We start from the raw sequence: 26,740 nt of genomic DNA, 5'->3' as shown, positions 1-26,740 counted from the left end.
GATGTTTAGCAAAGTAATCTTTCAAAAGGGGTGACTGGTGTAAACGCATAAAAGTCAAAGACATTTATGTGCAGAGATAACTACTGCTACCATTCAAGCATTGTTCTTGGAATTATTCAGCAAAATTGGTGACTATAGCACTTCCGAACTTACGAAAAATTTAAATCTCTGGCTTGCATTTGAAACACAGGCATAATATCAAATTAGCCTTTCATTACTTTGCAAAAGTAGTTACTTGTGAAGTGAATTCTTAAACTCATATCATTGTCACTTGTTTAAAAAAAGCATGGAGTTTTGCGGCTTGTTTTGGAAGAACACACTCAATCTCATTGATTACTGTCTGTCTTATCTTTAAAGAACTCATATTTTACTAAAAATAAATATTATCTTACTGACATTTAGATTTTTAACAGCATAATAAAGGAGACTCACTTGAAATGTATATCTCAGTAGCTGTTGCATTAGCATTTAGGTAAATGGATTCGCAAATTAATAAAAATTATCACAATAAAAATACTTATATTTACCTGGGAACAAACATACTTACTCTACTATTGTTCAAAACAAATGAGTTTAAACATTTTCCTTTAAATCACCTCTGAAATGTAGTTTTCCAGTAGCAATCTTTTTGTAGTAAATTAAAATAGGTCATTCATATAGATTATATTCCTAAAATAACATATTAGTACATTTTAATGAATATACGCTTTCTCACTTCCCTTTGCTTGCATACAGGATGTAGTGTTTTGAAATGAAAATAAGTACACACAGCCAAAAACAAGTATGCAAAAACGTTTTATTTATAATAGATCAACATTTTTGACATGAAAGGTAGCCACTTTCAATTTCTCAGGAATGCCTAGTATCCAACAGTTTCCAGAAAGACTAGTTAGTTATCAACCATTTTCACTGCAGGTAAAAAGAAATAATTTCAGAATGAACTTTTAAAATGGCTTTGCCCAGAGCAATTTATAAGCTTGAAGGTGTGGTAAGGTAGCTTTCCCAAGAGGTGAATGTAACCCAGCTATGATGCTTCAAGTGTATTAAACCAGTTTATACAACGAACAAGAGAATCGCCTAGGTGCATCGACTGTGCTCAAACGAGAATTCTCTTTATTAAAATATTCATTTTTCGAAAAGGCCTCACATTAACCCCTCAAACCCATCTTCCCCTTCTACATCTGGTACCACTCTTCTCTACAAGTTGTGTTACTTTACAGACAACTGTCATATTTCGGTAGACCTGTACACTGACTTAAGACTCTATGTAATACATATCGAACACAAGCATAGTCACTGACTTTAGGGGACAAGGTGTTAACTAACCGATAATAATTTAGCCAATGTCATTTATAATTCAGAGGGAAAAAAGCAGCCCCCTAAATGTCCTTAACTTTTCGGTACTTTTCTGTAACACAGAATGAAAAGATAATTTCTGAAATTAAAACCATTAGAAAATATCTTAAATAAAATGTTTTATATAAATAAGTGTTACATTTCAGATTTGAACTGTATTTTCTTCGGTTGGGAAACAATTTTCACACTTATTAGCTCTTCTCACTTACATTCATCTTGAATATTTAGATCTACTCCACACCAGTTTGTGAAATTCACCTTGGTCACACCCCTCCCCATGCTGTGTGCTGCCTTTCCTCAGGTAAGCCCATTACGTGCATGTAAGTGCTGGGGAGGTTTAAATAGCACTTAAAGAATAGTCATGAGAGCTCTGAAATGCTGAAGGTTTCGTTATTATCTAATTACTGTAGGATCTGTAATTCAAATTCATCACAGTATTATAAATACTGTGTGAATGGAATGCACACAGTTCCTACAGACACACAAACTAAAGTCCAAAAGGCACAGAGTAATGCTGGTGGCTCTTTCTAGTCAGTTAAGAAACAATAAAAAGTCTGCATTATTCTTTCATAATTTAAATACTTAAGTAATCTCCACTTTTATTATTTTATAACAATGACTTCAAATTTACATTATTTTAAGTACCATTGTAATAGCTTAGTGTATAATACAGATATTTGCTAATATCCCATCCAAAAATTAAAAAAAACAACTCTTCACTATATATATATATAAAAAAATTATTCTGAAAGACAAGAACATAAAAGAGGGACTTGGTACAGACTGTCGACTCAGTTTTCTATCTCCACAGTTATAACTCCAAAATTAACAGATATACAGCAATAATCAAAAGCAGTGCAAATATCTTTGGAGGTTAGGATAAAATTATAATGCAAGAACGTAAGACAAAGAAATAAAAAAGGCAAGTACTTCAAGTACAAGGAACCGGTCTGCTTGGGGTCCGCCGTAGTGTTTGCTGGGGGCTTCCTTCCGGCTTTTACTTCTTTCTCTGAAACACATTGGCCAACATGGCCCCCGATGTTGTCAACTGACCCATTTTGTTCAGAAACTTGGTCTTTGTATCTTCACTCACTAAGCTTGCAGCAATTGACATTGAGCTAGAAAAGAAATTTCAAAATTCATATAAAGCTATTTAAAACTGAAATATCCATTTTTTTTTTTTTCATTTCTTCTGTAGTATGACGTTAAGAAATACATTCTGAACTGGTATCACGAAAGGGAAGCGAATATTTATGGAGAGGAGTTTTTATGCACTGGTTGGGAGCGGTGTTCATTGTTCATAGTAAAGGGAGCAGTATGGCGCAGTGGTTAGGAGCAAGTGTGGAACGAGACCGGACCTGGGCTCTGTCATTTACCAGCTGTCTGACCTTGGGTAAGTTGTTCAACCCCATCTGTAATATAATCCTCATCTGTAAAATGATGATAATTCTACTACCTACCTCATAGGGCTACTTAGGCTTATACAAGTGTAAAGTGCTTATGAGCTGCGCCAGGCACATACTACATGGTGTGAGTGTCGGCGGTTATTCTTATCATCAGCATCACTTCATTTAATTCTTAGAGCAACCCTGCAAGGTATTAGCCCCATTTTCACAAAGGAGTACATTAAATCGTACTACACTGTGTTAACGACAATCCTCTGACATATTATTATTTTTGGGGGGAAGGGGATATGCCCTCCACTGCGAGTTGTATTGGTTTCAATCAACAATTTCATATCCATTTCTTCTTTTTGACCAACCTTCTGTGTAGGGAGTAAACACAATCTAATCAACTACTAAAGATGGCTGACTTATCACACTACTGAACAGAATATCGATCAAGTATAATTTTTCAGTGACCCAATAACTGTGCTGTAACAGACTCAGTGTATTGGCCTTATGGCTTTGACCAAGATGCTTTCAATCTGATTCAGCTTCCTCACCTGTAAAACACAGACTGCGACTCCTACTGCAAACTATCCTGAGAATTAAATAAGAGAATATGTCTGAGCATGTCAAGGGGAATGAGTGACAGGGTGCGGGAGCTCGACAGATGTCCGCTGGCTATCCAGATAAAGCATGTGCTGTCATCAAGACTTCTGGTTCTGTGTAGTCCTTAGAGGTGTGCATGGGGAATCACTCGGTTAAATACCTGAACCCAGCTCCCATCTTAACAATCCCCTCTTCCCATTGCCCTTCTGGTGGTGTACCGACTTGTCTCTCCCTTTGTCTCCGACTACTTTTCTCCTGCTGACTTTCTCTTCCCACAAAGTAATCCTCCACAATGTTGAGCATTTTGGCTTTTGGTTCTTCAAAACTTCAAGTATCATCTCCATAAGAATAACTCCTTATTCAATATGCATTGAATCACAACCCTTTTCCTGAGGGCCCTATTGTTTGCTAGGTAGAGCCAACATCTCAAGCTATTTTTCATACACTATCTTTAGAAATAAGTCGACATGTCTATTTCTTTGCTAGTGGGTTTACCATTTTTTCCTCTCTTCCCAACAGTGAACGTAATGGCTCTCTTTCCTTTTCAGACCAACCATCAAATCCTGTGGATTATTCTATGACACATCTCTCTATCATTTATTTTTATTTCTATTGGCAATACTGAATTATTCCAAGAGTCTTAAATTTGGTTTTACTGTATTATCAGATTAACTTCTGAAAAAACATCAATTCTTCATATTCCACCCCTTCTCAAAAATCTTCCATGGCCACTTGCTACCCTACAAGATAAAATGTGCATGGCATTCAAGAAAAACAGCACTCCAATTCTTGTTTTTGCTCTAATTCTTGTTTTCATTGGTATTGTGTTTTTGTTTTAAAAAACAGAATATGGGAGGGGTAAAGTGGTAGGGTATGAATCAAATAAAATTGACTATAAGTTGATAATTGTTGAAGCTGAGTGATGAGTACATAAAAATTCATTATATTACCTGTTTATTCTTATGTTTATTTGAAATTCTCTAAAATAAGTTTTTAAAAATAAATAAAATACTTTTTTTTAAAATTTCTGCACACTAATTCATAAAATTTCTAAATTTGGTATATAATTCTTCTGAATTTTGTCCCAACTTTTCACATTTGAAACGAATAAGGCACCAGATAATCTTAATATTTAATGTATGATCAATGAACAGAAGTATTTGCTTTGCTGTTAATATGGATTTTGTATTCAGAATAGAAACCTATCCAAGGGTTTTTACTGTTTTAAGTTTTCATGGTTAAAATTGTAAACGAGTTCCTATCACCCTAGGGGACTAAAGATAGGGTTTCTGACACACAGGAAGAGGCAAGTGTGTGCTGTGTGTGTGTGTGTGTGCGCGTGTGCGCGCGCACACATGCACACATGCGCGTGTGCACCCAGCTTAATAGATGAAACATTCCTGGCAGTCAGCTTTATAAAGGAAACACCTTTGAGCTCTTTATGTAACAGTCCATTTAAGATTAACTGCTCAAGTTAAGAGTATACAGTCTGTTTGCAAATTACTTCCTCTCCTGAATGCCCAACGTTACTCTTTCACATCTGTGTTCAGATTGTAATTTCACTGAAATCTTTGAATTCTGATTAGTTCAGCTAATTGGAAGCGTGTGACTAGAACAATGACAAATTTAGAATCCTTTATGCAGTACATTAAGTTATATCTGACAAACAAACTCCTGTCACAAATTTCTAAGACACTATTTGACCAGTGATTCCCAAACTCAGCTACGTATCAGAATCTCTTTGGCAGCTTTTAAACATACAGATCTCTAGGCTGAATCAGGTACAGAGAATAGGGTAGAGATTCAAATTTTTAATTCCTTGGATAATTCTGAAGTAGATGGTTTATGGACTAGCATTTGCGAACTGCTAAAGAATTTTCTTGTCTTCCAGATAAACGACTACAAAATAACATAAAATAAAAGATAATATCCACGAATAAAAAATTTAGAGAAATTAAGGTTAACATGAAGCCTTAAATAAAGAATTAATGTCTTACCCTTGAGGCTCTTGGACGGTCTTGTTCTCTACTTTTTGTTCACATTCTTTTATCATGGAACTTAAAATAACCTGATTAAAAAAATGACTTTAGTGAAATCCAGCTGACAAAGTGAAATGCTATGGGTGATCTAAAGTTTTTAAGTTAAGTTTTAATATTCTCATAAGCTGATATATTAATTAAAGATTTGAAGTTTTGGCAGGTTATTTTGTTAAAGGAATTCACATTAGATTGCTAGATTGGGGGGAAATAACTTTTTAAAAGATCTCAATCAGATAACTCAATTCATCTTGATTTTCACTAACCTTTCCTCTAAATCCGATTCCCATTCTCCCTTAGTTTTCTCTACCGTCTAATGTTAAAAGTAAAGTTTTTATACATCTGTACATCAACGTACACACATACCATGGTCATGCACATATTTTCCCAGTAAAAGCTGTTCTGTCTCATATCTCTGTGCTTTCTCCAGGTTGCAAAAACCATAAGATGCTTTATTTTAATGTCTAGACCAGGTGTAGGTCTGTGGCTACTAAAATATAGTCAGGAATACAGTGGGAGGGAGTGTAAGAGTTACCATCGTTTTTGCAGGGAGCGATGGAAGGGGTGGAGGGATCTAAGAAGCTGTTCCTATTGCTGGCAACCACACCAGAAACTGAAGGGCCTTCCTGAATATTTTGGGCCTATGCTTGGACATGGAGGTCACCGAACAACAAATATTTACTGTAACCTACTATGTGCCAGGCACCTTTTTAGACATAAAGAAAGTGGCAAATAAAACGGACAACATTCCTTCCTTGTGAGAGCTTATGCTCTTATGTTCTAGACAATAAACACAAAGAGGTAAATTTGATCATACATTAGAAGGTTATAAAGGCTTTGGAAAGAACACTGAGCCAGTTAGGGGTACTAGGAGGCCAAGGTGAAGCACTTTACGATTTACATTGAAGTTTTCTGAGCAGCCTTAAACTCATGTGTTAGAAATAAAGAAAAGTTAAAACGTAAGAAATCTACGATTCTTCCTTAAGAAATTAGGAAAAAAAAAAAAAAACTAAACCTAAAGAAAGCGAAAGGAAATAAAGATGAAAATAGAAATCAGCGAAACAGGAAACAGGGAAAAAATATATAGCCAAAAGTTCAATATTTGGAAAAATTAATAAAATCAATAAATCTCTATCAAAAACAATTTTAAAAAGAAACAAGTTAATATCGGAAGTGAAAAAGAGACAGCAATACAGATCCTAAAGTAAGACAAAAGAAAAAAATAAAGAAAAGAATATATTATTTGCAGATGACTTTTCTGCATATAAAACATAAACACAAAATCCACAGACATTTTACTATTAGAATTAATAATAAAAAAGTTTCTCAGGTTGGCTAGATGTAATTTCAACATACAAAAGTTATATGTATTTTTATGCGACAGCAAGAAAGGGTTAAAAATATATAATTTAACATTACAGAGATAAGATATAACAATTTCTCAGATGAAACTACAAAACTTTATTGAAAGACATTAAAGGAGATCTAAAAAAAATGTAAGAAATAGCATATTCTGAAGAGAAGACTTAATATCATGAAGATGATGTCTTCCTAAATTAATTTATAGAATCTATTCAATTCCAATAAGAATCTGAACGAGATTTTTCTTGGAACCTGGTAAGATAATGCTAAAATTTACATGAAAAAGCTAAGGGTCATGAACAGTTCTAGAAAAAGGCCACAATGTTGTACCTGCTCTATGAGATCTCAGGACTTTTTAACGAGGCCACAGTATGAAGAATGTGTATCCTTGTTCCAATAAGTGACCAAGAGACCTAGCAATGGACACGAGTGCACACGGACACTCCTTATGCGACAGAGACAGCACTGCTCACTCGTAAACAAGATGAGCTGTTTGATAAACAATAATGGGACGAACGATTACCTATACAGAAAAAAAATGTAATGGGAGCTCTACCTTGCACCATACATAAAAATCCACCTGGATCGTGGTTTTTATTGTAAAAATACAACTTCAAGCATTTCAGAAGAATGTATGGGGGATCATGTCTTTTGGAAACGATGAATCAATTTAACTATTCAAAATTAAGAATCAGTGCTCAAAGATGTGAAAAATGTGAAAAGACATCACAATTTGAAAAAGATTCATGAAACACAAAACTGACAAAATACTGGTATTCCAAATGCATTAAAAAACTTTGAGGAAATAACAGCGAGAAAGACAACCCAAATGAAAAATGGGCAAAAAACCTGAACAGGCTTTGATCGAAGAACCTAACTAATTAATAAACATACAAAGGATGCTCAAGTTTGAAAATAATCAGGAAAAAGTCTTGAGTACCAGGTGTTGCCAAAGATATGGATAAAAAGTGTATATGCTCCTATGCACTCCCATCGAGTCTGAGAAATAGCCTTTCGGTGTGGCACTTTGATCACAGTGATCTGAGGGGCCGCAGTTTCACTGGATCAGAGAGATGTACCCATGACAGTGTGCAAGCTGAGACGGGGGGTGAAGACTCTCGGGAGGAAAAAGCGCTGGGAGGGGGATGAAGCGAAGTTTTTGTTTTTGTTGTTTTGTTTCCTGTAAGAGGGGCGAGTCAGCCATGATATTAAAAAAAGGTGTAGAAAGACAGGTTGAAGATATCGAATAAGAAATAAATGATGAACATGGTTTTGGAGGAAACAGGAAGGTAAGCGTATGAAAGTTATGAGGAAACAGAAAATAGAAATCTTGCTTCTAAGAATGTTGATGGTCAGATAACATTGTATAGCATTTTAAAGATAAGAAGCATTTCATGTACAACACCTTATTAAATTCTAATTATATTCAACGAAGGAAGAGTATCTGATCTCTACTGTACAGAATTAAAGAGGCTCAAACATGCTAAAGGAGCTGCTCAAGCTCTCATAACTCATAAATTAATCTATAAATGACACTGAACTGATTAAAAAAAAATAAGCACAGGTATCATTACCGCGCCTCACAGCACGAGGAAGAGAAGTCGGTACAGGAGATGCTGAAACACATGAACACTGATAATCACAGCAACTTTACCATCACAGCAGCTTACCTCATGCTCTGGAGAAAGATGTTCCATGTCGGTCCGTAAACATCTGAGACCAGGTAAAAAGTGATTAACCATTAAATCCTCCGAAATGACTTGAGACAATGCAGTTAAGGGAATTTAAAAAAAACGAACTGGTATGTCCAATAGAACAACAGAATAATACAAAGGAAGCGCTCTCTTAAATGATGCCGATGGCATGTGGATCACTTAGAGCAAACAGGCTCCCCTTGGGTGTGATTCACACTTGTTGAGTTAGTAACTTCTTAAGAGTCAATTGTGTCTATTCCCACCCATTTCTTTATGTTAGTGGTGTTCATTATTGTAACATTACATAATTAAATTAAATTATATAAACATATGAAATGACTGTAAAAAATTATTTAATTGTATATTTAAATTAGTATGAAGTAAATATAAAAAGAAAATGATGTTTCCATGACAATTAAGTTGACAGTTTGAGGAATGAAAAACAGTTTGAGGATAAAGGCCAACTGCTTAAAAAGCTGCTGTTTAATTATGTATATATGAGACAACTGTAAAAGACTAGGAAAAATAAAGATTAGGAAAAATTCTATACCCAGTATGAGAAATGTTTCTGGATCCTCTTTAAAGAAACTTAAACTGAAAATCATAGACAATTAATTATACATATAGTTTATCTAAGAAAGATGATGTTTAACTCTAATTATCAGACTCAAACAGAAGAAATATCTCTACCTCAGAATATTGGTAAAATAAAATTTATGTATTTTAAATTAAAATAAGTTATCTTAGGTATATATCATTCTTCTGATTTCTTGCTTTAACCATCCTATTAAACTGATTTATTATTGGTCCTAATTGAATTGGGTAAGAGAGCTTTTACTGCAATAATGTAAGTTTAGTACTAATTACATTTCCTCATCTTCTTTGAGTTTTAGTTGATTATTTTGACATTCAAATGAATCAGGAAAGCAGATCCATTTTTTAAGAATATAATTCACCTTGTTTATTCACATCAATCCTGACACATTTTCAACTTATCATAGTTGCTAGCCATTTAAAAATAGTTCTTATTTAGTATATCAATATTCGAGTGAAAAATGCCAGTAAATGAGTTTCATTATAAAGATGAGTTACTTTGGGAAAACAATTAATAAATTTCATTAAGTAAAAAAAAAATCAGTATAATAAAAAACTATGGCCTTAAAAAGAATTATAAATAAAAGTTGTTTGTAAACAAAGCTCCTATAAACAAGTGACTTATAAATAGGCAGTACTAAAAATTTAGACATTATTTGGTTGAACCAAATCCCTATAGAGGGCTGCGACCTAACAGTTATGTCATCTTATTTGCCAGATATGGAGAAGGTACCACCAAGGTGTAATCATGAGTGATCTTTGGATCAGCAGTTAAGAGTCTCATTTAGAGAAATATGGTCATGGACTGAGAAACTGAAGATGGTCTTATCTAGAGGTAAAAGGGAATTCATTCTCCTCTTTATCTAACTGGTCCTCTCTTTCCTCCATGGAGTCAGCCTTTCTTAAGGGTTGAAGACATTGAGGTCATTTAGTCTTATCTTGTACTAGGAACCGCCTTTACCTCATCTGTAAATGGTAGTCATTAGGCCTCTGACGCTAACCGTGACAGACACTCACGGCTTCATGAGATATCACTGCACTTGTAGATAGCTCAGTCAGAAAGTTTTCCTAATAAAACCGGCCGCTCTGTGACCTCTGCGCCTCAGTTACAGGTGTGCCCTATAGGTGCCCAACCTTTCTTCTATAATAACCTTTAAAATAATTTTTAATTATGTTTCCAAATCCAAGCCATCTCTCAACTCAAACATTTCTAAATTCTTTCAAAACTGTTTTAAAAAATGATTTTTTGACTTATTACTATGCCAGATGTTAAACACTATAGCTTTTCCATGGTCCTTATTAAAATATCATGTCACTGTTGAAAGGAACATTCTCGTGTTCTATGAGCTTGGACTGCAACGAAACAGCTGAATGGGTCTGGACTATGTGACTTTAATAGTGGCCACACCATCCTGTTGACATAAGTGCAGGTTCTGACTCATGCAGAACTAACATTTTTAGTACTTGAACAGGGTCTATTGTTAAGACGGTTCTTCCCCTTACTGTACTGGTATAAAGACTTAATCTGTATTTACTCTAATAATATTCTGTACATACTTAAACACACATTAATGTTCCTTCTGTACAGACTTCTATGCGCTTTAGAAACTGCTGCCCTGCCCACTTAAAAAAATTTAGCTTTACAGAGCTAACATTTTTGATCTTTTGACTTTCCCATTTTCCTTGGGGCATATTCCTTTAGAAACTCTCTGCCATTTAAGAATGTACAGGACTTTTTGCTTCAGTTTTTAAACATCTATTTTCTAAAAGTCTAGGCAACAGGTATAAATATACCAATATATTCTTCCTTTGAAATACAAACTCTGAGATGCCAAAATTACTTTCTTGTAAGGGTCCTGTCACTTCTCCATTACTAAACAGTTCTTCCTTGCTAATTCAGAATATCGCTTCCTCTTTTTGCTTCCTCTATTTTCTATAAGTTGAAAATGCCAACGAGATAAATCAAGAATGATAATAAGTTCTCCTTTTAGTGGAATTAAATTTAAAGAAGGACTATGGATAATTACAGTTATATGGATAGCTGAGGTACAAATGAGCAAAATATGGTGTCTCTGCACATTTTATAATCTGTATTACACAAAATACATGGCTTACATCATTTTTCAGATGAAAAATCTGTAGTAGATTCCTGAAATAAAATGCTCTCAACCATGCATCCAACTTCAAGTTTTAACATTTCCAAAAAGACAAATAGCTCCTTAACTAATAGCTCTAAGGTTCTACTTTCTCTATTTGATTTATTCTAATCAAAATTAACCTTCCATTGGAACATTCCAGTCAAGAATCCAGTGCCAATGAGTGTCAGTGGCATTTTGAAAACGACTTGTCTTAATTGGAACTCTCCCTTTGTCCTCTATCTTATCTTCTCCAATGAATCACTAGAAACCTCTCTCTGCTGCCATTTTTTCTGTCATAATCATAATTCTGATTATGTTATCTAGCATCTACTTTTATAGTTCTGTTTGAGTATTCAGCCTTTCACTCTTTTTTAAATCTTATTCCCCCTTTCTTGAACTCACCTGCCTTTTAACGGGCAAGCCTCGAAGCTGGAGTTCACTTACTTTGCTCATATTTATCTTTACTTCCTTCTTAGTTTTATTTTACTGGGCCTACGATAGTAAGAAGAACATTTACAAGGATAGCTAAAGTTCTCTGTTCCCATATTAGTTTTGCTTTTTAACTACAAAAAAACCCAGAAAAAGTCACTAATGCCATGTTTCAGTTTAATAATTTGTAAAATGCAGTGGTTGACATCGGTTAAATATCTCTGAGTTTTCCTCCACTTCTTCCATTACCACGGATGATTCGCCATATTGGCACTGTAATTTTTCAATGAGTGACATCTCTGTAAGAGGAATTCATAGTATTCCACTGGTTACAGACAGTTAAACATTCACTGAAAAACCCAACCACTAGGACACATACCAGTTTTCCTTTTGATTAACAGAAGCCTCAGCTAGAATTCATTTTTTACTCAGTTATATAGCCAATTGACATAAATAAAACTTTAGTCAGTGTTTTTAAAAATATAGAACATATAAGCACTGAGGACTTAAAATTATCTTGTAAAATTATGAGATGGCCAGAGTAAGAAGTGAGGCAAATTAAATCAAACTTTTGGTTTTCTGCAATCCTTATTTAAGTTAAAGATAAATGTTCTTCTTAACCTTTAGCAACTGATGTTCACTTTAAGATTTGTTATATAAATACAGACACACATTAATCAAGGATACAACAACAGGAAAGTGCACTGTAGGCTTCAAAAAGATGAGTAGCAATATCCAGCCTCTTAGAATCCACAATTTGTAAGTTGTTCACCAAGGCTAACTTATGCAAATGTGGCAAAACAACTGGAAAAAAGAAAAAGAAATTGTTACGTTTTTATCCGAAGCGTGCACACACAACACTCATACATCTTAAAAACTAATTTTTCATTTTAATTTACAAAATTTCATTCTAATTCTAGATGATTTCCAAAAGATCACCCTATGCTTGCCTTCTCTTACCGGGGAAGAAAGCATGCTTTTCAGGGCAGTGATCTGGGATTTGGGAGGAAGGTTATAGCACTGTCACTGTAACTTCGTTATGAGGCTGTACAGGTCTTTGGCCTCGCTGTAATTTAATTTTCCAACCTGAAAAATGAAAACTAATAAACGAATATAAATAACCTACCTCTTGTGTTACTATTATCTTTAAAAATAAATTTTTTAAGAAAAATCAGGTATTACCATTCCTATTAAACAAAAGATAAATGTAGCATATTCTTTTTCAACATCAAATTATTTCACTCCTTCATAAAATTATTATTAGCTTTAGTTTCTCAAATTTTTAGCAAAGACCAATGTCAAATAGCACTGGTGCCTATGGCCATGCCACCCTGAACAAGCCCGATCCCGTCTGATCCAGGAAGCTAAGCAGGGTCGGGCCTGATTAGCACTTGGATGGGAGACCACCTAGGAAGACCAGGTGCTGTAGGCATAAAAATAAGGGACTGTAAACTGACAAGGTCCTTGCAATCTGTGAGGGTTGCCTTAACTAAAAAAATAAATGAATAAATAAATAAAGAGCTACTGCTGGCTTTAAGATAGTTTCTCTCAAAATTCTCTACTTTATTTCTGTCCAAACCTTTTAAAACTTAACCTTCCTTGCACGTGTTTATCCACTGACACATGGCCTCTTTATCCCTCCTGCTCCTTCTCTGACCTCCTACACAAGCAATCCTTTCCTCAATGTTTTTCTTAGAAATTCAACAACCACCTTGCACCGTATCTCCTTAAAACTGCTTAACTAGAAAAGAGATCTACAGAAGTTAACTTTCAGCTTTAGTCCAGAGCCAGTTAAAGGCTATAATTAAGGATCTTCCTAAATCCCAGACGACAGACAGAAATCTACTACAGAATTCAACATTTTATTATATAAATACGTATTATCCTGGGCTAACATATCTGTACCAATTAATTCACTTAATTGTGAACCCCTCCGATGGAGATAAATGGTTAAAAGATTTAATAACCTAGATGTGCATAATTCTACATCTGACCTTCAGTTGCCAAGGAAAATAGGAAATATACAATATAAGGCCATTGCAGAAGCCTTTGTCTTAAGGGCAGATTGGACAAAGATTAAAAACTGCAAATGAAATAAAGATAAATCAATATGAGGATTTATAAAAATTGAAGTAAACTTTCAAGAAATATTCTGAGTTAAGGTACTTTTATCCTTTCTTTTTGTACACGAACTCCGATTTGAAATAAGAAACTTTGAATAAAACTAATATGATGTAAAATTGCCGGGTTAGAAAATCTCCAATGTATGACTGAACATTTTCAGAGAGCCTTACAAAATAAAAAAGCTTCTGAAAACAAACAAAAAACTGTATCATGTTCCAGATAAAACAAACGACCCCTGAAATAAAATCAAGACCAATAGGTCCTATTATAACTAAGAACTGGGAAAGAAAAAGGGCCATTGGAAGAACTAAAGTCCTCTATTCTCTAAGAAATAGAGAAATAAATATCCAAAATGCCACTCCAAGGAAGACATTATCACCCATGAGAGATTTAGAGGAATTCTCTGTCCTTCCCCTATGCTCCTAAAGGGAAGTGTCCATAAATAAATGAATAACAATATAGTATCCTTGTCAATATCTACTTTTACTTTTATCTACATTAATCTTATTAACACAGAACATTAAATTCCTTGGGCTAAAGTTGTAAAGTAAAAGGGAAGTCACTTGAGTGGGTAGTAAGTACAAAAGAAAAAAAAATTGTGTTAAAAAAAAAGTCTGCTTGTGCCAGCATGTGGAAGGAGACTGTATAAGACATACTTGTTGGGTACACACTAAGTTGTAGAGAGCTTACGGGACAATGGTTTATTATACCTATTCAAGCAGTGGAAATTTCTAGTCTTCATATTTTTGCAAGCCAACCTTTAATTATTATTTTGAGGCCACTATGAAAATTTCTTTCTTCTCTGAGACATGAAACTCTTCCTTCTGAACATACTCAGGAAGGTTCGATCACGTTTAGAGAGTTAACTCAACTATGTAGCGTACACCAAAGACCCACTGCCAGTTCAGCCTACTCCTTGACCAAGGAGCCAAGGCTCACAGCTTCAGAGCAATTACAGCCTCTCCAGAGTTAGGTAAAGCACCTTTGGAGTTTCTACTATGTTCGCCTGCAAATCAGACGTTACCACATGTGGAATTGTCTCTATTGCTAACTGAAATGCCAAACCTTTTTCTGTCACCTAATTATAAAATATTGTTACTTTCTCCTCATGTTACTCATTGAAAAATAATCTCGTGATTGTGTTTCTATAGCTCAATAAATGTTTATGACCTCAACAGACCTTTTGAACACTGCAATCCAAATCCTAACAGTATTTTTTGTTGAGGAATCTTATCTTAAAAATACCAAGCTGGTGGTGACAGAAAGAACTCTAACTGGGAGGTGAACACACAGTGCAAGTATATATCTGCCTTACTGTTAAAGTGTACAGATGAAACTTATTGGACTTCGTTTACCAATGTCACCATAAAAAATAAATTAATTAATTAAAAAAAAATACTGGGCTGGATATGCAATAACTAGTCTGTGGGAGAATCCAATTTTATACTAGAAAGCAAACTGACTTAAGAAATCAAACTTGAAGTCCTCTCTACAGCATATCAAACTGCTAAAAATAAAAAGATTAAAGTTATAGCAGTGATAATTGGCATATGTTTAGAATAATAATTACTGGATGCTTTGATGCCACCCAAAGAAATTGCTGTCATAAAGGTTGAGGCCCGCAATAAAAAATATACAGAAACAAGAGAAAATGTTTTAGCAGATAATCATGCAGATCATTTAACAGGTCAACAAGCTGCAAATTAAAAAATAATACATAATAGCTGAATGGCATACTAAGTGGAAGAAATGCATATTTTTCATAAAAATACATCCAGAAACATAAAAATTTCTTTAAAAATAAGAATTAAATAATAAGCTTTAAATATAAGACAGCGTAGTGATTAAGAAATGTTTTTAAAATAACTTGAAATTGAGTTACTTTTCAATATATCTTACAGCAATCAGTATACGGTATAAAAAGCCATCTAGTAGTAGTAATACTGAGCAATTCTCAACAACCAACCGTTTCAGTTTTAGCTATCAGTACACTAAAGATAAAGTGAAGAAAGGCTTTAACGCATGACAAATGCTCAGAGACATGTGTGGCTTTGATTACATTACAATTCAGGAGAAAAGGTAGAAAAATGCAACTTACACTCATCTCGGAACCGCGGTTCTGCATTAGGTCCAACTCTACCAAACGTTTTTATGATTTCTGTATGCAAAGCATATTGGTCTTGATACTGAGGATCTTCCAGGAAAGAAGCCAACTGCATTTTCACTCTTTCCAGCAACTTAAAATTGGATATTGTACAGTCATTTTAGAAAATATTAACAACTGGGTAGAGTTGTTAAAGAGAACGATACACATTAAACATGGCTTGCAGCATTGTATTCAACTGTTTCATATCAACATGATAGTAGAAATTAGAAAATAAAGAAGTACTTATTTAGTTTTTCGTCTCAGAAAAAGGTTTTACATTTTTGTTTATGCTTGTTAATTTCTGATTTTTTGTTTTTTGAAAATAAAATATTACCTGGCTACCTAAAAACAAATGAAAAGACTCCATAATATTTAGGGAAAGAGATAAATTTATGATGATTTTATATCTAAATTATAATTCCTAAATTAGTGTAAGTTACCCAGTTACTCACCTCTGAGAGCTCTGAGTCATTAATGACTTATATCTTACTCATCACATTTCCCTAAAAGACGTTTTTATTTTAGAATTTAAGAACATGTTGAAATTCTGCCAAGACTGCAAGCTTTGCAGAATGATGTGCTTTTTTTTTATGTCACTTCGCCAGTGAAATATATCAGCGAAAAATTGAAAACATTTTTTCTATTGACAACTAAATTATTTTTGTTATAAAAAAATCTATATGACAAAGGAATTTTACAAAATAGTTTTCCTTTTTTTTTGGCGTTTTCTAGATGAAAATCTAGTTTTCCATTTAAGTTGCTAAGTAATATGGCTACAAAAAATTTATTTTCTAATCTACAGTGTTTTTCTTTTACATAACGACATGTCCTACTGGTAATAAAGAATGAAAGTTTGATACTAATTTTGAGAAATGTCTTATAGTTAATGTTGCAGGTGGAACATAACAAACTTGAAATTAAATAAGTTTGTGAACTGAAGTACACTTTTGGGGAGGATGACCTTGGTAATATCCTGCAGACAGCATGACGCAGGGTTGTCACAGTGTTGTGTGCTGTGAAATGACTTGCAGCTTGATATCAAAGACACAGGAGAATATTGCTGCCCCTAGCCTCCATTTGTAAAACCGTGTTCCCAAAGTTATCTGACAAAATAGTCTTCAAATCTGCACAAACTGGCAATCAGTAATTTATGCAGACTGTCCACAGGTCTACTACTAAAGGACAGAAGGCTTTGGAGCTAGATCTGGTTTGAAGGTTTATCCAAAACTGCAATATCCAGCTAGGCTTAAAATAGAATATCTGAGAGTTGGCTTTTACTTAATTTTCTAATGGAGAAGTGTAGAGATTTCCTAAGGATATGAAAATACACTCTGGGTTGGCTATTTTGTTTACAAATACTGAGATTCTCTTCTGGTTCACAGCTAAGAAATGAAATGAAAGGTGTGACGCTCCCTGACCCTGCTACTGGCTATCTGTATGGGAAATGTGTTACTATCATGTCGACAATACATAGATAAAGTTCAATCATTTCCTACCTCTCTTTGAATAACTGTTTCCATAATAGTGCCAAAAGCTGGAATTGTGGCAATCCTGACAGAGCTGTTAGAATTAAAAAAGAAAGGAACTGAGGTTTTCTTTGAGATGGAAAACTAATCATCATTAAAATGTATATCAAAATAAATACAAGATAAATATACCGTATTAGTCTCTAGCAATGACAAATTAAATTTTAAAAAAGCAGACCAAGAAGAATGCTCAAAAAGACAGACAGGATAACTTAAGGTCGCAGTCTGTGAAACTCACAATTCAGGATCACTGGACAAGGTAACAAGGGCCGGAGCAACCCGCTTGTCAACTAACGCTTCACTCATGCCTCGAAGAGTCAGCTGTAAACCAGTCAACATGCAATAAAAAATGGTTTGGTAAACTGGAATGAGAACTGGGTTAGCTGTGACTGAGGATGGGCAGGCAGACTCATTGGCCTTTCTTGGTTTAGTCACCCACTCGAGACATTAAAATGTTAAGCCTTTGGTTCATGCCACTGTACTTACTGGTAACAACATGTTAGCGAGATTAGCAGAGCATCCCTTCTTGGCTTGGAAGAAATAGTCCATCAGCATGTTTTAAGTTTTGGAAATATTTATTGAGGATGAAAACTATGAAAATTTCTCTTTTTAATATATGGCCTCCAAACTAGGCTTCTGTGAAGCTTGACTTAAAGGTACATGAATAGCAGCATGATAAAGTTTCAAATCAAGAAGCATACTCCAACATTATCATTGCATAGAGATAATTATATTTTTCAATGAATTTAAAAGCTGATGGTTACTTCTTGACAGGCGCATTTTGAAAGGGATGCTGAATGTAAAAGGCAGGGACCACACTTACATTTCGGGGTCACTGGAGAGAGTAATGAGAGCAGGAACAACCCTCTGAGCTACCAGAGTTTCATTCACCCCCTTCACCAACAGCTGATTGGTCAGCGCAGGGGGTATTCACAGGCGATACATGGAAAGAGCAAACACAACGCCATGGGGAGTAGAAAGGAATAACCAAGAGAAAGAGAGAAAACACAAAAGCAAAAACAAAATTAGAAGCTAAGCAAATATTGCTACTAGAGTGCTTTATAAAGGCAGAGAATGCTTAGGAGGAAAATGAAGCTTAAATAGCCTAGCAGTCTGTCACCAATATAATGCAGTTTGTACTTTTGGTCAAATAGTCTATGCAATTTCCACGTTCAATTAAAATGTAATTTGAAAGAAAGATTTCCTTAAAAAAAAAAAAAACTTAAAAGAAGACACATACTGAGTTCTATGATTAAAATTCTTTAAGTAAATCTGGTGTAATTTTATTATGACCAACAAGGTACAAACTGAACCGTTTTTAAACCAAACTCAAATGGCTAGCAACCACCACTAAATTGCGTCTGATTGTTCTATAGCAAGTACATTTTAAAATCACATAGGAAAATCCCCAACCTGTTACACAACTTTCTATTTTGAGGTAGACAGATATAATACAGCCTAGCAGAAAGTATTACATGTGGAATCAGATCTGGGTTTAGACTCTAGCTCTCCACTTATTAGCCATTTGGCCTTAGATACATTATTACACAATCTCTTGAAACTCAGTTTTCTCATCTGAAAATGGTGATGCTGTCGTCTACCTTAAAGGATCCTTAGGCTACCAACTGCACATAATACTCCTAAATATTGTGTCTGACAAAGACTAGAGATTCAGAAATATGAGTTTACTTATTATAAGTGCTCCAAGGATATAAGATTTGTGAGATATTTGGGAAAATTCTTAATTACGATTTTTTTTTTATTTTAAGGTGATGGATGGAAACTAGACTTGGTGGTGAGCATGATATGGTACATACAGATGCCGATTTATAATACTGCATATCTGAAATTTATATAATGGTATAAACCAATGTTATCTCAATAAAAAATATATTTAAAAAACAAAAAACTTTTTTGGCTGGTCTGAGGAGTTAACATTTACAAACAGTTCTTTGTTTTACATTTCTTTTAGAGCTCAAGTAAATAAAAAAAGTATATATGATAAGTACAATGAGATCATCTCTATAGTCTAATAATAAAAGCAATCCATTTAGCAACCAACTCTATATCAAAGAACAAGAGAACAATATTGAGAAGTATAAATCTTGTCTTTTTTTTTTTATAAAAATTACTGAGTTTTATGAGTTCAATAGAGAAGGGCAATGTTCTAATCCCAAATTTTCAACTTCAGAAGGTAAATAGAAATGAATCATAAATGCTAAATATTCTTTTCACTAGTCCTCCTGGAAGAAAAACGATGCCATGGAATTTTTAGTAACAAAATCCCAACACTGTGCATATGTTAACACATTCTTCCTACACAGTATGTCAGAGTGCAGAGCTCACGTTATGGGAAGATTCTTAATTTTACAATAATCTGTTGCCATTTAACAACTAATTCACTTTAGAATCTACATCAATATTCTGAAATAACTTTTGTAAAAAACCATAGGTAATCAGGAAGGAATAAAATGACATAAGAACTTTTGTTACTACCTTAAACATTAACTGATGTCAGGTAGAAAGAAATAGGGACAAGAAGTTCGAATACTCTTTTATAAATAAAACTCTTATCTCTGCATCATTTTATAAATAAGATAGCTTAGATCTGAATCAGTACAGTGTATTTTGAAATGTCTGCTAATTTGTGCCAGCTAAAAAGCATTAAAAAACAAACAAACAAAAAAACAAAAGGATAATCTAGGTGACAAGTTAATTTTTCCTTGCTCTGGAGGGAATATTTAAGAGTTATTAATTTATAATATATCATTTGATCTGGCAAGTACAATTATTAACAATATTTTAACAGATGAAGAAATGAGCCTTAGAGCCTTAGAGAAGTTAAGTAACTCTTCCAGGGTTTTAGAAGTGGAGCTGGAAAATGGACAGACCACATCTGTCTTAAAGCCCAGGCCTTCTGGGAGCCGTGGTCCAATGTTACATGCTCAATTCCCTTATGATTGTGATATGAAGTTCTTCCTTCTCTGCATCTTTTGGGAAATCCAAGTCATAGGGAGTCACATAATAAAGTCTCCTTATACATCAATTTTAATAATAATTTGCTACTTCAAAAGTACCATATTGTCTCATATTTAACAATGAGACTAGTACGACTGACTGGGTTTCCCCTTTTCGTCCTGCTGTCCGAAAATTCGGAGCTAAATTTAGTATTTAATTTCACTGAAGTATCTTATATTATGTTCCTGGTATAACGATTTTTGATTTCTCCTCAACAGTTTCTGGTTTCACATTAAAAAAAAATTTAAGTGTCCTTTTTTAATGTTTTTAATTTGAATTAACTCATTTAGGGGGGAAGTAGGCATAACTGTAAATTATAAAGTATTAGCATCAAAAGAGATCTTATGAAATATATGTATTCCCTTAATACAATTTTGTTTAAAATAGGGGTCACTGACAAAAAAGTAACTTTAATTTTTTCTACTGATGACTTTTATTGGCATGCTCAGTAAGTTTTTTTTATCATAAATAAATTTTAAATGATATTGAAATAATCTCTCAAATTAGACTTAGTTCATAATCAACGTGAGGGAACACGGAAAACTACTTAAGCTTGGGAACAGGTTCCAATCCAGCACTGCCAGCGAGCACAGACACCAAAACCAGACAAAAGCCACGTGTAAGAAATAAGGCAGAACAACTCAAAAACGAATAAAAAGGGAGGACACTACATTTGATTTATTTAAATTATTTTCACTTATATGATAGCTTCACTGGCACATACATATATTTTAGAAACAAATGGTTTAAGATAAAGCAATAATAACTTTTATAGTCTTAGAATAAAATCCTATGAAGTAAACATATTAAAGAAAAAGCTCTTCATTTAAAAGGATGCCTTTTCCTTTTTGGGGGAAGGAAGAGAATAGAGAAAAACTTTTTTCTTTCATGGTAAAGACTATTTAAGCACACTGAATAATCAAAAATTATTTACACCTAGAAGGAATCTATACTAGACATCAAACTGAATGGTGATTTGGCATTCACCTTGACAAAGAATACTTGATTACAGGTTTTTGTTTTTGTTTTTTTAAATCAAATATGTAAAATAACTGAGGGAATAACATGGACAGAAAATTTTCAATCTTCTGATCATAATAAAATTTTCTTTAGATTCCGTGAATCTATTTTATATATTTAAAAGTTTTAGAAGGTATATATTTTAAAGTGCTCTATCCTTTAAATGGCAATTTATCTTAAATTGTGGAAAAATTCTGAAATTCAGAAAGAATTGAATTATTCAGTTCTTACGGAAATAAATGCTTTAAGATATTTTAAGAATCACATGATTATTAGGGTCATTTTAGTTTGAATAAATATATGTTCCCTAAACTATTACATTATTTTGTGAATAGCATAAATTAAAAAAAAACAATGATAGTTAACATTTCTTAAGCTATTATGTGCCAGTCACTGTTTTAAGGACTTCAAAAGGTATTAATTCTTAATATTAACAAAAATCCTTTGGGATGGATACTTATTATCATCTTCATTTTGTAGATGAGGAAACTAAGGCACAGAGAAGTGTGAACTTGCCACTAAGTGACAGAGACAGAAACTGAACCCAGGCACTCTGGCTTCGTGGCAAGACGTCAGCAATCAGAAATACTCCAAACCAATTTCAGTGCTCGAATACAAGTTTTTGAAATATAAAAAAATATATATACACACACACTAGGCGATGACATAATTTTCCTTTACAATGGGTATATAAAATAGGTATTTCAATTTTCATACTTAACTTGAGTAGGTGGCAATTTGAGAAAATCCAGTTAAATTATATAAACAGTTTATTCACTCTTATAAATCTATGGGCTGATAATCTATATGGATGTTATTCCATATATGATATGTGAGGGAATCATAAAGCAGGAGTAATCAACAGAATAAATATTTCCATAATTGCAATGACTAATTTTTTAATGGTACTCATGAATCCAATTATATTTTACAACTTAAAAACTATTCTGTATTGCTTTAGTTTATTTTAGTAGCCATATACCTCAGTAAATAGAAAAGTATTATCAGAAAGATTTAAATAGGATAGAAATTTTAAAAAAGAATCATTTGAGAAATTGAACTGATAATAGAAAAACATTCCAGGAACCATCAAAGCTAGAAAACATTCTTAAATATGTCAAAGCTAAATTTCTGCCCCATCACACAGTACACAACTAGATATCGTTCAATATCATAAAATATGCATCAATATAATATAGTATATAAAGCCTTTTAAAAAAAATTCCCTTTTCCCTCTTCCTGAGAAACATCATTAATATCTGAACCAACAGAAGCATTTGTTTACATACCTCAAACATTCTAGCAGCAGTACACCTCACAAGGGCTGAAGTATGGACCACACCATACCATAAAACAGTTAGCAGTAACTCATGGTAGGCTGGATTTGCACTGAAAGAAGAAAAATCAGTGTTAAAAGTGAGAGCCGGGAGGGAGGAGGGAAAGGTAGATGGAGGGACAAAATGAAAAAAATATTTAAATCATATCTTCAATTAAAAAAAAAAAAGGAAAAAAGTGAGCGCCACAGTGCCTTACTGGTATACTGTAAAATACTATATTTATAAGGAATATTAATGATAAAATATTGGTAAAACATATGGAATTACTTCATATGGTTTAACAGGTTACATCTAAGATTCTTTAAAAAAAGAAGGCACCCTATAAACCACAAACTTTTAGCATAATCAGGAATTATACTTTTAGCTTCTCTAAGCATTTGCAATTATGACTGAAATTTCAACTCTTTAATAGCATAAAAGATAAAATTATTTAAAAAATAAAGAAAAATAAAATTTACCTATGAGAAACAAAAAAGAAAGAGCACTGGACTAAGAGTCAGATGGGTAATTTACAACCTCTGGGGATCTTAATTTCGAATCTATCTAAATTAAAGAAGCAATACATGTCTTATCTATGCCGTACAGTTGTTGTAGGATCAAATAACTCAAATCATCTATAGGACAGGGTAAGTTGGCTGTGAAGTCCAACACAATGCAAGACAATGTTATTAATAAATGCATGGATTCAAACTACTTTAGCAACAGATGATGGGATTATGAGCGGGATTAAGCAAATCGAGAGGAAAGGAACAGGAGCCTAATGACCTGGCTTTTCACTTGGGGCTCCTCTTTCAGGTTTGGGAAAGCTAAATTTTCTTCAAATTTGTATTTGACTTTATTTCTCCACTAATTTAAAGAAAACCTATGTCTGTATCCTCTCCCCGACTCATTTATTATAATGTACTGATTACAAAATATTTAAAAACTTTACAGAACTTTTTAAAAACTCTAAGCTATTATTTTACCCCAGTTCCACAAAAGAGGCCTTCAAGCTATCAAGAGGAGCATGAGATAACGAAAGCAGGGTCATCACATCTTCTAAGAATCCAACCAACAGTTTCCGGTCTTCTTCCTACAGAGGAAAAGGACCGGCGATGAAGTTCCGAGCAATCAAGTAGAACTAAAACTATATTTTCCTATCATTAGGACATTTTACCAAAGAAAGGTAAAATGTCCTAATTTGGAAACCTTTTAATTAAAGATATTTATTAAGTATATTTATGATCACAAAGGTATGAAGACAAAGGCTCTTAATTTGTAGATTTAGACTGGTGCTGTTCAATATGGTAGCCACTCACCACATGTGATTATTTATATTTATATTTAAATTAGAAATTAAGTAAAATAAAAGATTTGGCTCTTTAGCTGCACTAGCTATGCACAATTTAAATGCTTAATAGCCATGTGCGGCTAGCAGCTACCTTACTGGACAGCTCAGACATAGATTATTTCCATCACTGTGGAAAGTTTTATTAGATAGGTTTGCTTTAGGACATGAAAGGGTATATTCTTTTATTTTATCAATTTTAGTTTGTATTGATTTTGGCTCTAAATACTTAAAATACAAACTACTAAAACAGCTATCTCACTAATAGAAAATCGATTTCTAAGAAATCATATATGTAACATCTTAGTGGTAAGAGACTACATGCTTGCTGAAATATAGATTATTATGTTCTTGAAAGAAATAGTCATGCTCTTGATTGAAGAATAATCTACTATATTTTTCAAACTTTCTTTAATGAACCATTATTTCATAATCAGAAAATATTTTTCTTTTTTCTTATGTAGTACTTTATTAAGAAATATATTAGAAAAGGCAAGCCTGCTAAATTAGGAAAGTTAAAAAAAATAATGTGGTATGTTAAATTAACCTGAATTTGTAAGGGAAAGGAATCTTACATTCTATCAGAAAATAAATATATAATAAATTAGAATCAAGTTTTTTGTCATTAGAGATACATTAGGTCAATGATAAATAGATCGCATAAGAAAACTGGATGATCACCTACCATTTTTTTTCTACATAGGTTAATTTAGGATGAGGTAGAGATAAAGGGTTGACAGAAGTGATGATCACTATGAATAAAGGATGGGTATAGCAGTTTTAGAACATGACATTCTACTTAGTAAAAAGCTTAGACATGGACAAACCAGCATCCTAAGTTGAAATAGAGATTTCACTCATCTTTAGCTAACTACTGTGTCAAACAAAGAGTATAATTAAATTTGTTAAATAAACTGAAAATCTGAAAAAATTTAAGTGTGAAGAGCTATGAAATACACTTCTAAATGAGCACGGTTATTTTGATTTGAAAATTTACTACAATCCTATTTTCGAAATCTCAAGACAAAAAATACTGCTTATGTAGTTTATTCAAAACAGTTTTTGTTTACCAAATCAAATAGGGCAGTGACTTACCCTACCAGAAAATTTTGTTTAATAAGAAAAATATTAACTGCTAGTGCATGCTTCTAGGTAACGCTGGCTATCTATAATCTATGACAGCTACCTCCATTTACATATTTTAGCAAACTTTTTAGTTCTTATCTCTTTTGATATTTGGACTTCATATAGTGAGTCAAAAATGTCCTTACTCATTTATTCCACAAATCTATACTGAGGGCCTATTTTGAGGCAAACTTTCTACTTAGTACTTTATCATTATAATTTAAAATAATATTTGTGGTCAAAATGACAAAGAAACTTACAGAGGTTAAAAAAGAGAGAGATAAATACTGACATCACACTTGTTATGTTGGAATGGCTTTGAAAATTAAAGAGCCAGAGAAGAGCGTGTATACATACTGCTGTGCCTGGCCATGTGCAGGACTTAAATATCCATGAATTTAGGAACAATAGAGACAATCCACAATCTATTAAGACCACATGACTTAAAATGTCCTATCCACAGGGATTCTGTGTATATCGATATTATGAGGCAGTTTTAGAAACTAGTGCAGAAAAATTTAACATATACTGTCGTACTTAGCTGGAGCTTCTATTTCAAGGTGTCCTGTGAGACTGTAGAGCTATATTTAATATCATTAGGATGGTTCAAATCTGTTTTAGGAGAAGAGGGCAATAAATGTGAATTGTTGTACTTTGAATTCAAAGGGCAAAAAGAAACGGTAGGTATTAATGGGAGAAAATTCAGGAAAAAGGTCTTTTTTGATTTTCACATTCTAATTTTCAAAAAAGCTTTTATCCTGAGTCCATATTTTCACTTTACTAGCAGGACTGCCTCACACTTAAAAAATGACTGATATGCCTTGATACACATCATGTGCAATTTACTTAAACAGGTTAAGTGGACTGAGGTGGCCTGTTATATTGGTGACCACCAGTGAATCACACCCCCGGGTTCCTGTCCTTGTTTAGCAATCTCCCCTTGAATCTGGGCCGGGCCTGCGACTTGCTTCAACCAACAGAATGGAGTAGTAGTGATGTGCTGCTAATCCAAGGCCCAAGCCATAGCCTCACAGATTTTGCTTCTGCACTCTTGGGAACCCTGAGCCATCAGGTAATAGGTCTGACTCTGCTGTTCCAGGGGCCCCCTGAAGAGAGGCCCTAGCTGAGCCCCCTGCCAACCAACCAGCTGAATGTAACAACACGAGTGTCTGCCAGCAAGACTAGAAGAGACACCTCACTGACCAAAGCCCATGAGAAAATAAAAGGGTTATAGTAAGCCATTATGTTCTGGGCTAATTTATCATGTGGTAACAATAAGAAAAATAAAGTATTATTAAAAAGTACTTTGCTAAAAATGATATAGTATTCTACAGCATTTTGTAGTTTGCTTCACCTAACACATGTGCTTTGTTGTTTATAAAAAATTCATCACAAAACACAAAAAAAATGCTAAATAAGTGCAATCTAACACTTCTAACAAAATATCAAGTAGTATACCATCTCCAAATTTATTTGTTCAATGGAGATTTTATTCAGACACTTATTATTCAAAT

At 33.6% G+C, this 26,740-nt stretch overlaps 1 protein-coding gene and 1 pseudogene across 7 annotated transcripts in view; one reads left to right on the top strand and one right to left on the bottom strand.

The window, feature by feature from the left end:
* Positions 1-779: 779 nt before the first annotated feature.
* The window catches only part of RELCH (RAB11 binding and LisH domain, coiled-coil and HEAT repeat containing), a 90,747-nt gene continuing 64,786 nt past the window's right edge, over positions 780-26,740 (bottom strand). Inside the window, exons 21-29 of one of the 7 annotated variants that reach the window (XM_036229071.1) lie at positions 23,740-23,846; positions 22,727-22,826; positions 18,223-18,305; positions 17,370-17,433; positions 15,826-15,964; positions 12,291-12,407; positions 8,419-8,507; positions 5,348-5,418; positions 780-2,474 (exon numbers count right to left, since the gene is read on the bottom strand). In XM_036229071.1, coding sequence (XP_036084964.1) covers positions 2,354-2,474; positions 5,348-5,418; positions 8,419-8,507; positions 12,291-12,407; positions 15,826-15,964; positions 17,370-17,433; positions 18,223-18,305; positions 22,727-22,826; positions 23,740-23,846 — 891 coding nt within the window. In that variant the 3' untranslated portion in view covers positions 780-2,353. Of the gene's footprint in view, positions 2,475-5,347; positions 5,419-8,418; positions 8,508-12,290; positions 12,408-15,825; positions 15,965-17,369; positions 17,434-17,637; positions 18,306-22,726; positions 22,827-23,739; positions 23,847-26,740 lie in introns of those variants that run through there. The other 6 variants (XM_016127427.2, XR_004953493.1, XM_036229072.1 and 3 more) reach the window with 6 other exon arrangements.
* On the top strand, positions 12,917-13,035 carry LOC118610239 (annotated as a pseudogene).

This window comes from Rousettus aegyptiacus, unplaced genomic scaffold (genome assembly GCF_014176215.1).
Source record: "Rousettus aegyptiacus isolate mRouAeg1 unplaced genomic scaffold, mRouAeg1.p scaffold_m13_p_12, whole genome shotgun sequence".
In the NCBI taxonomy this organism is placed as follows: Eukaryota; Metazoa; Chordata; class Mammalia; order Chiroptera; family Pteropodidae; genus Rousettus; species Rousettus aegyptiacus.
This window is presented reverse-complemented; position numbering and strand designations above follow the sequence as displayed.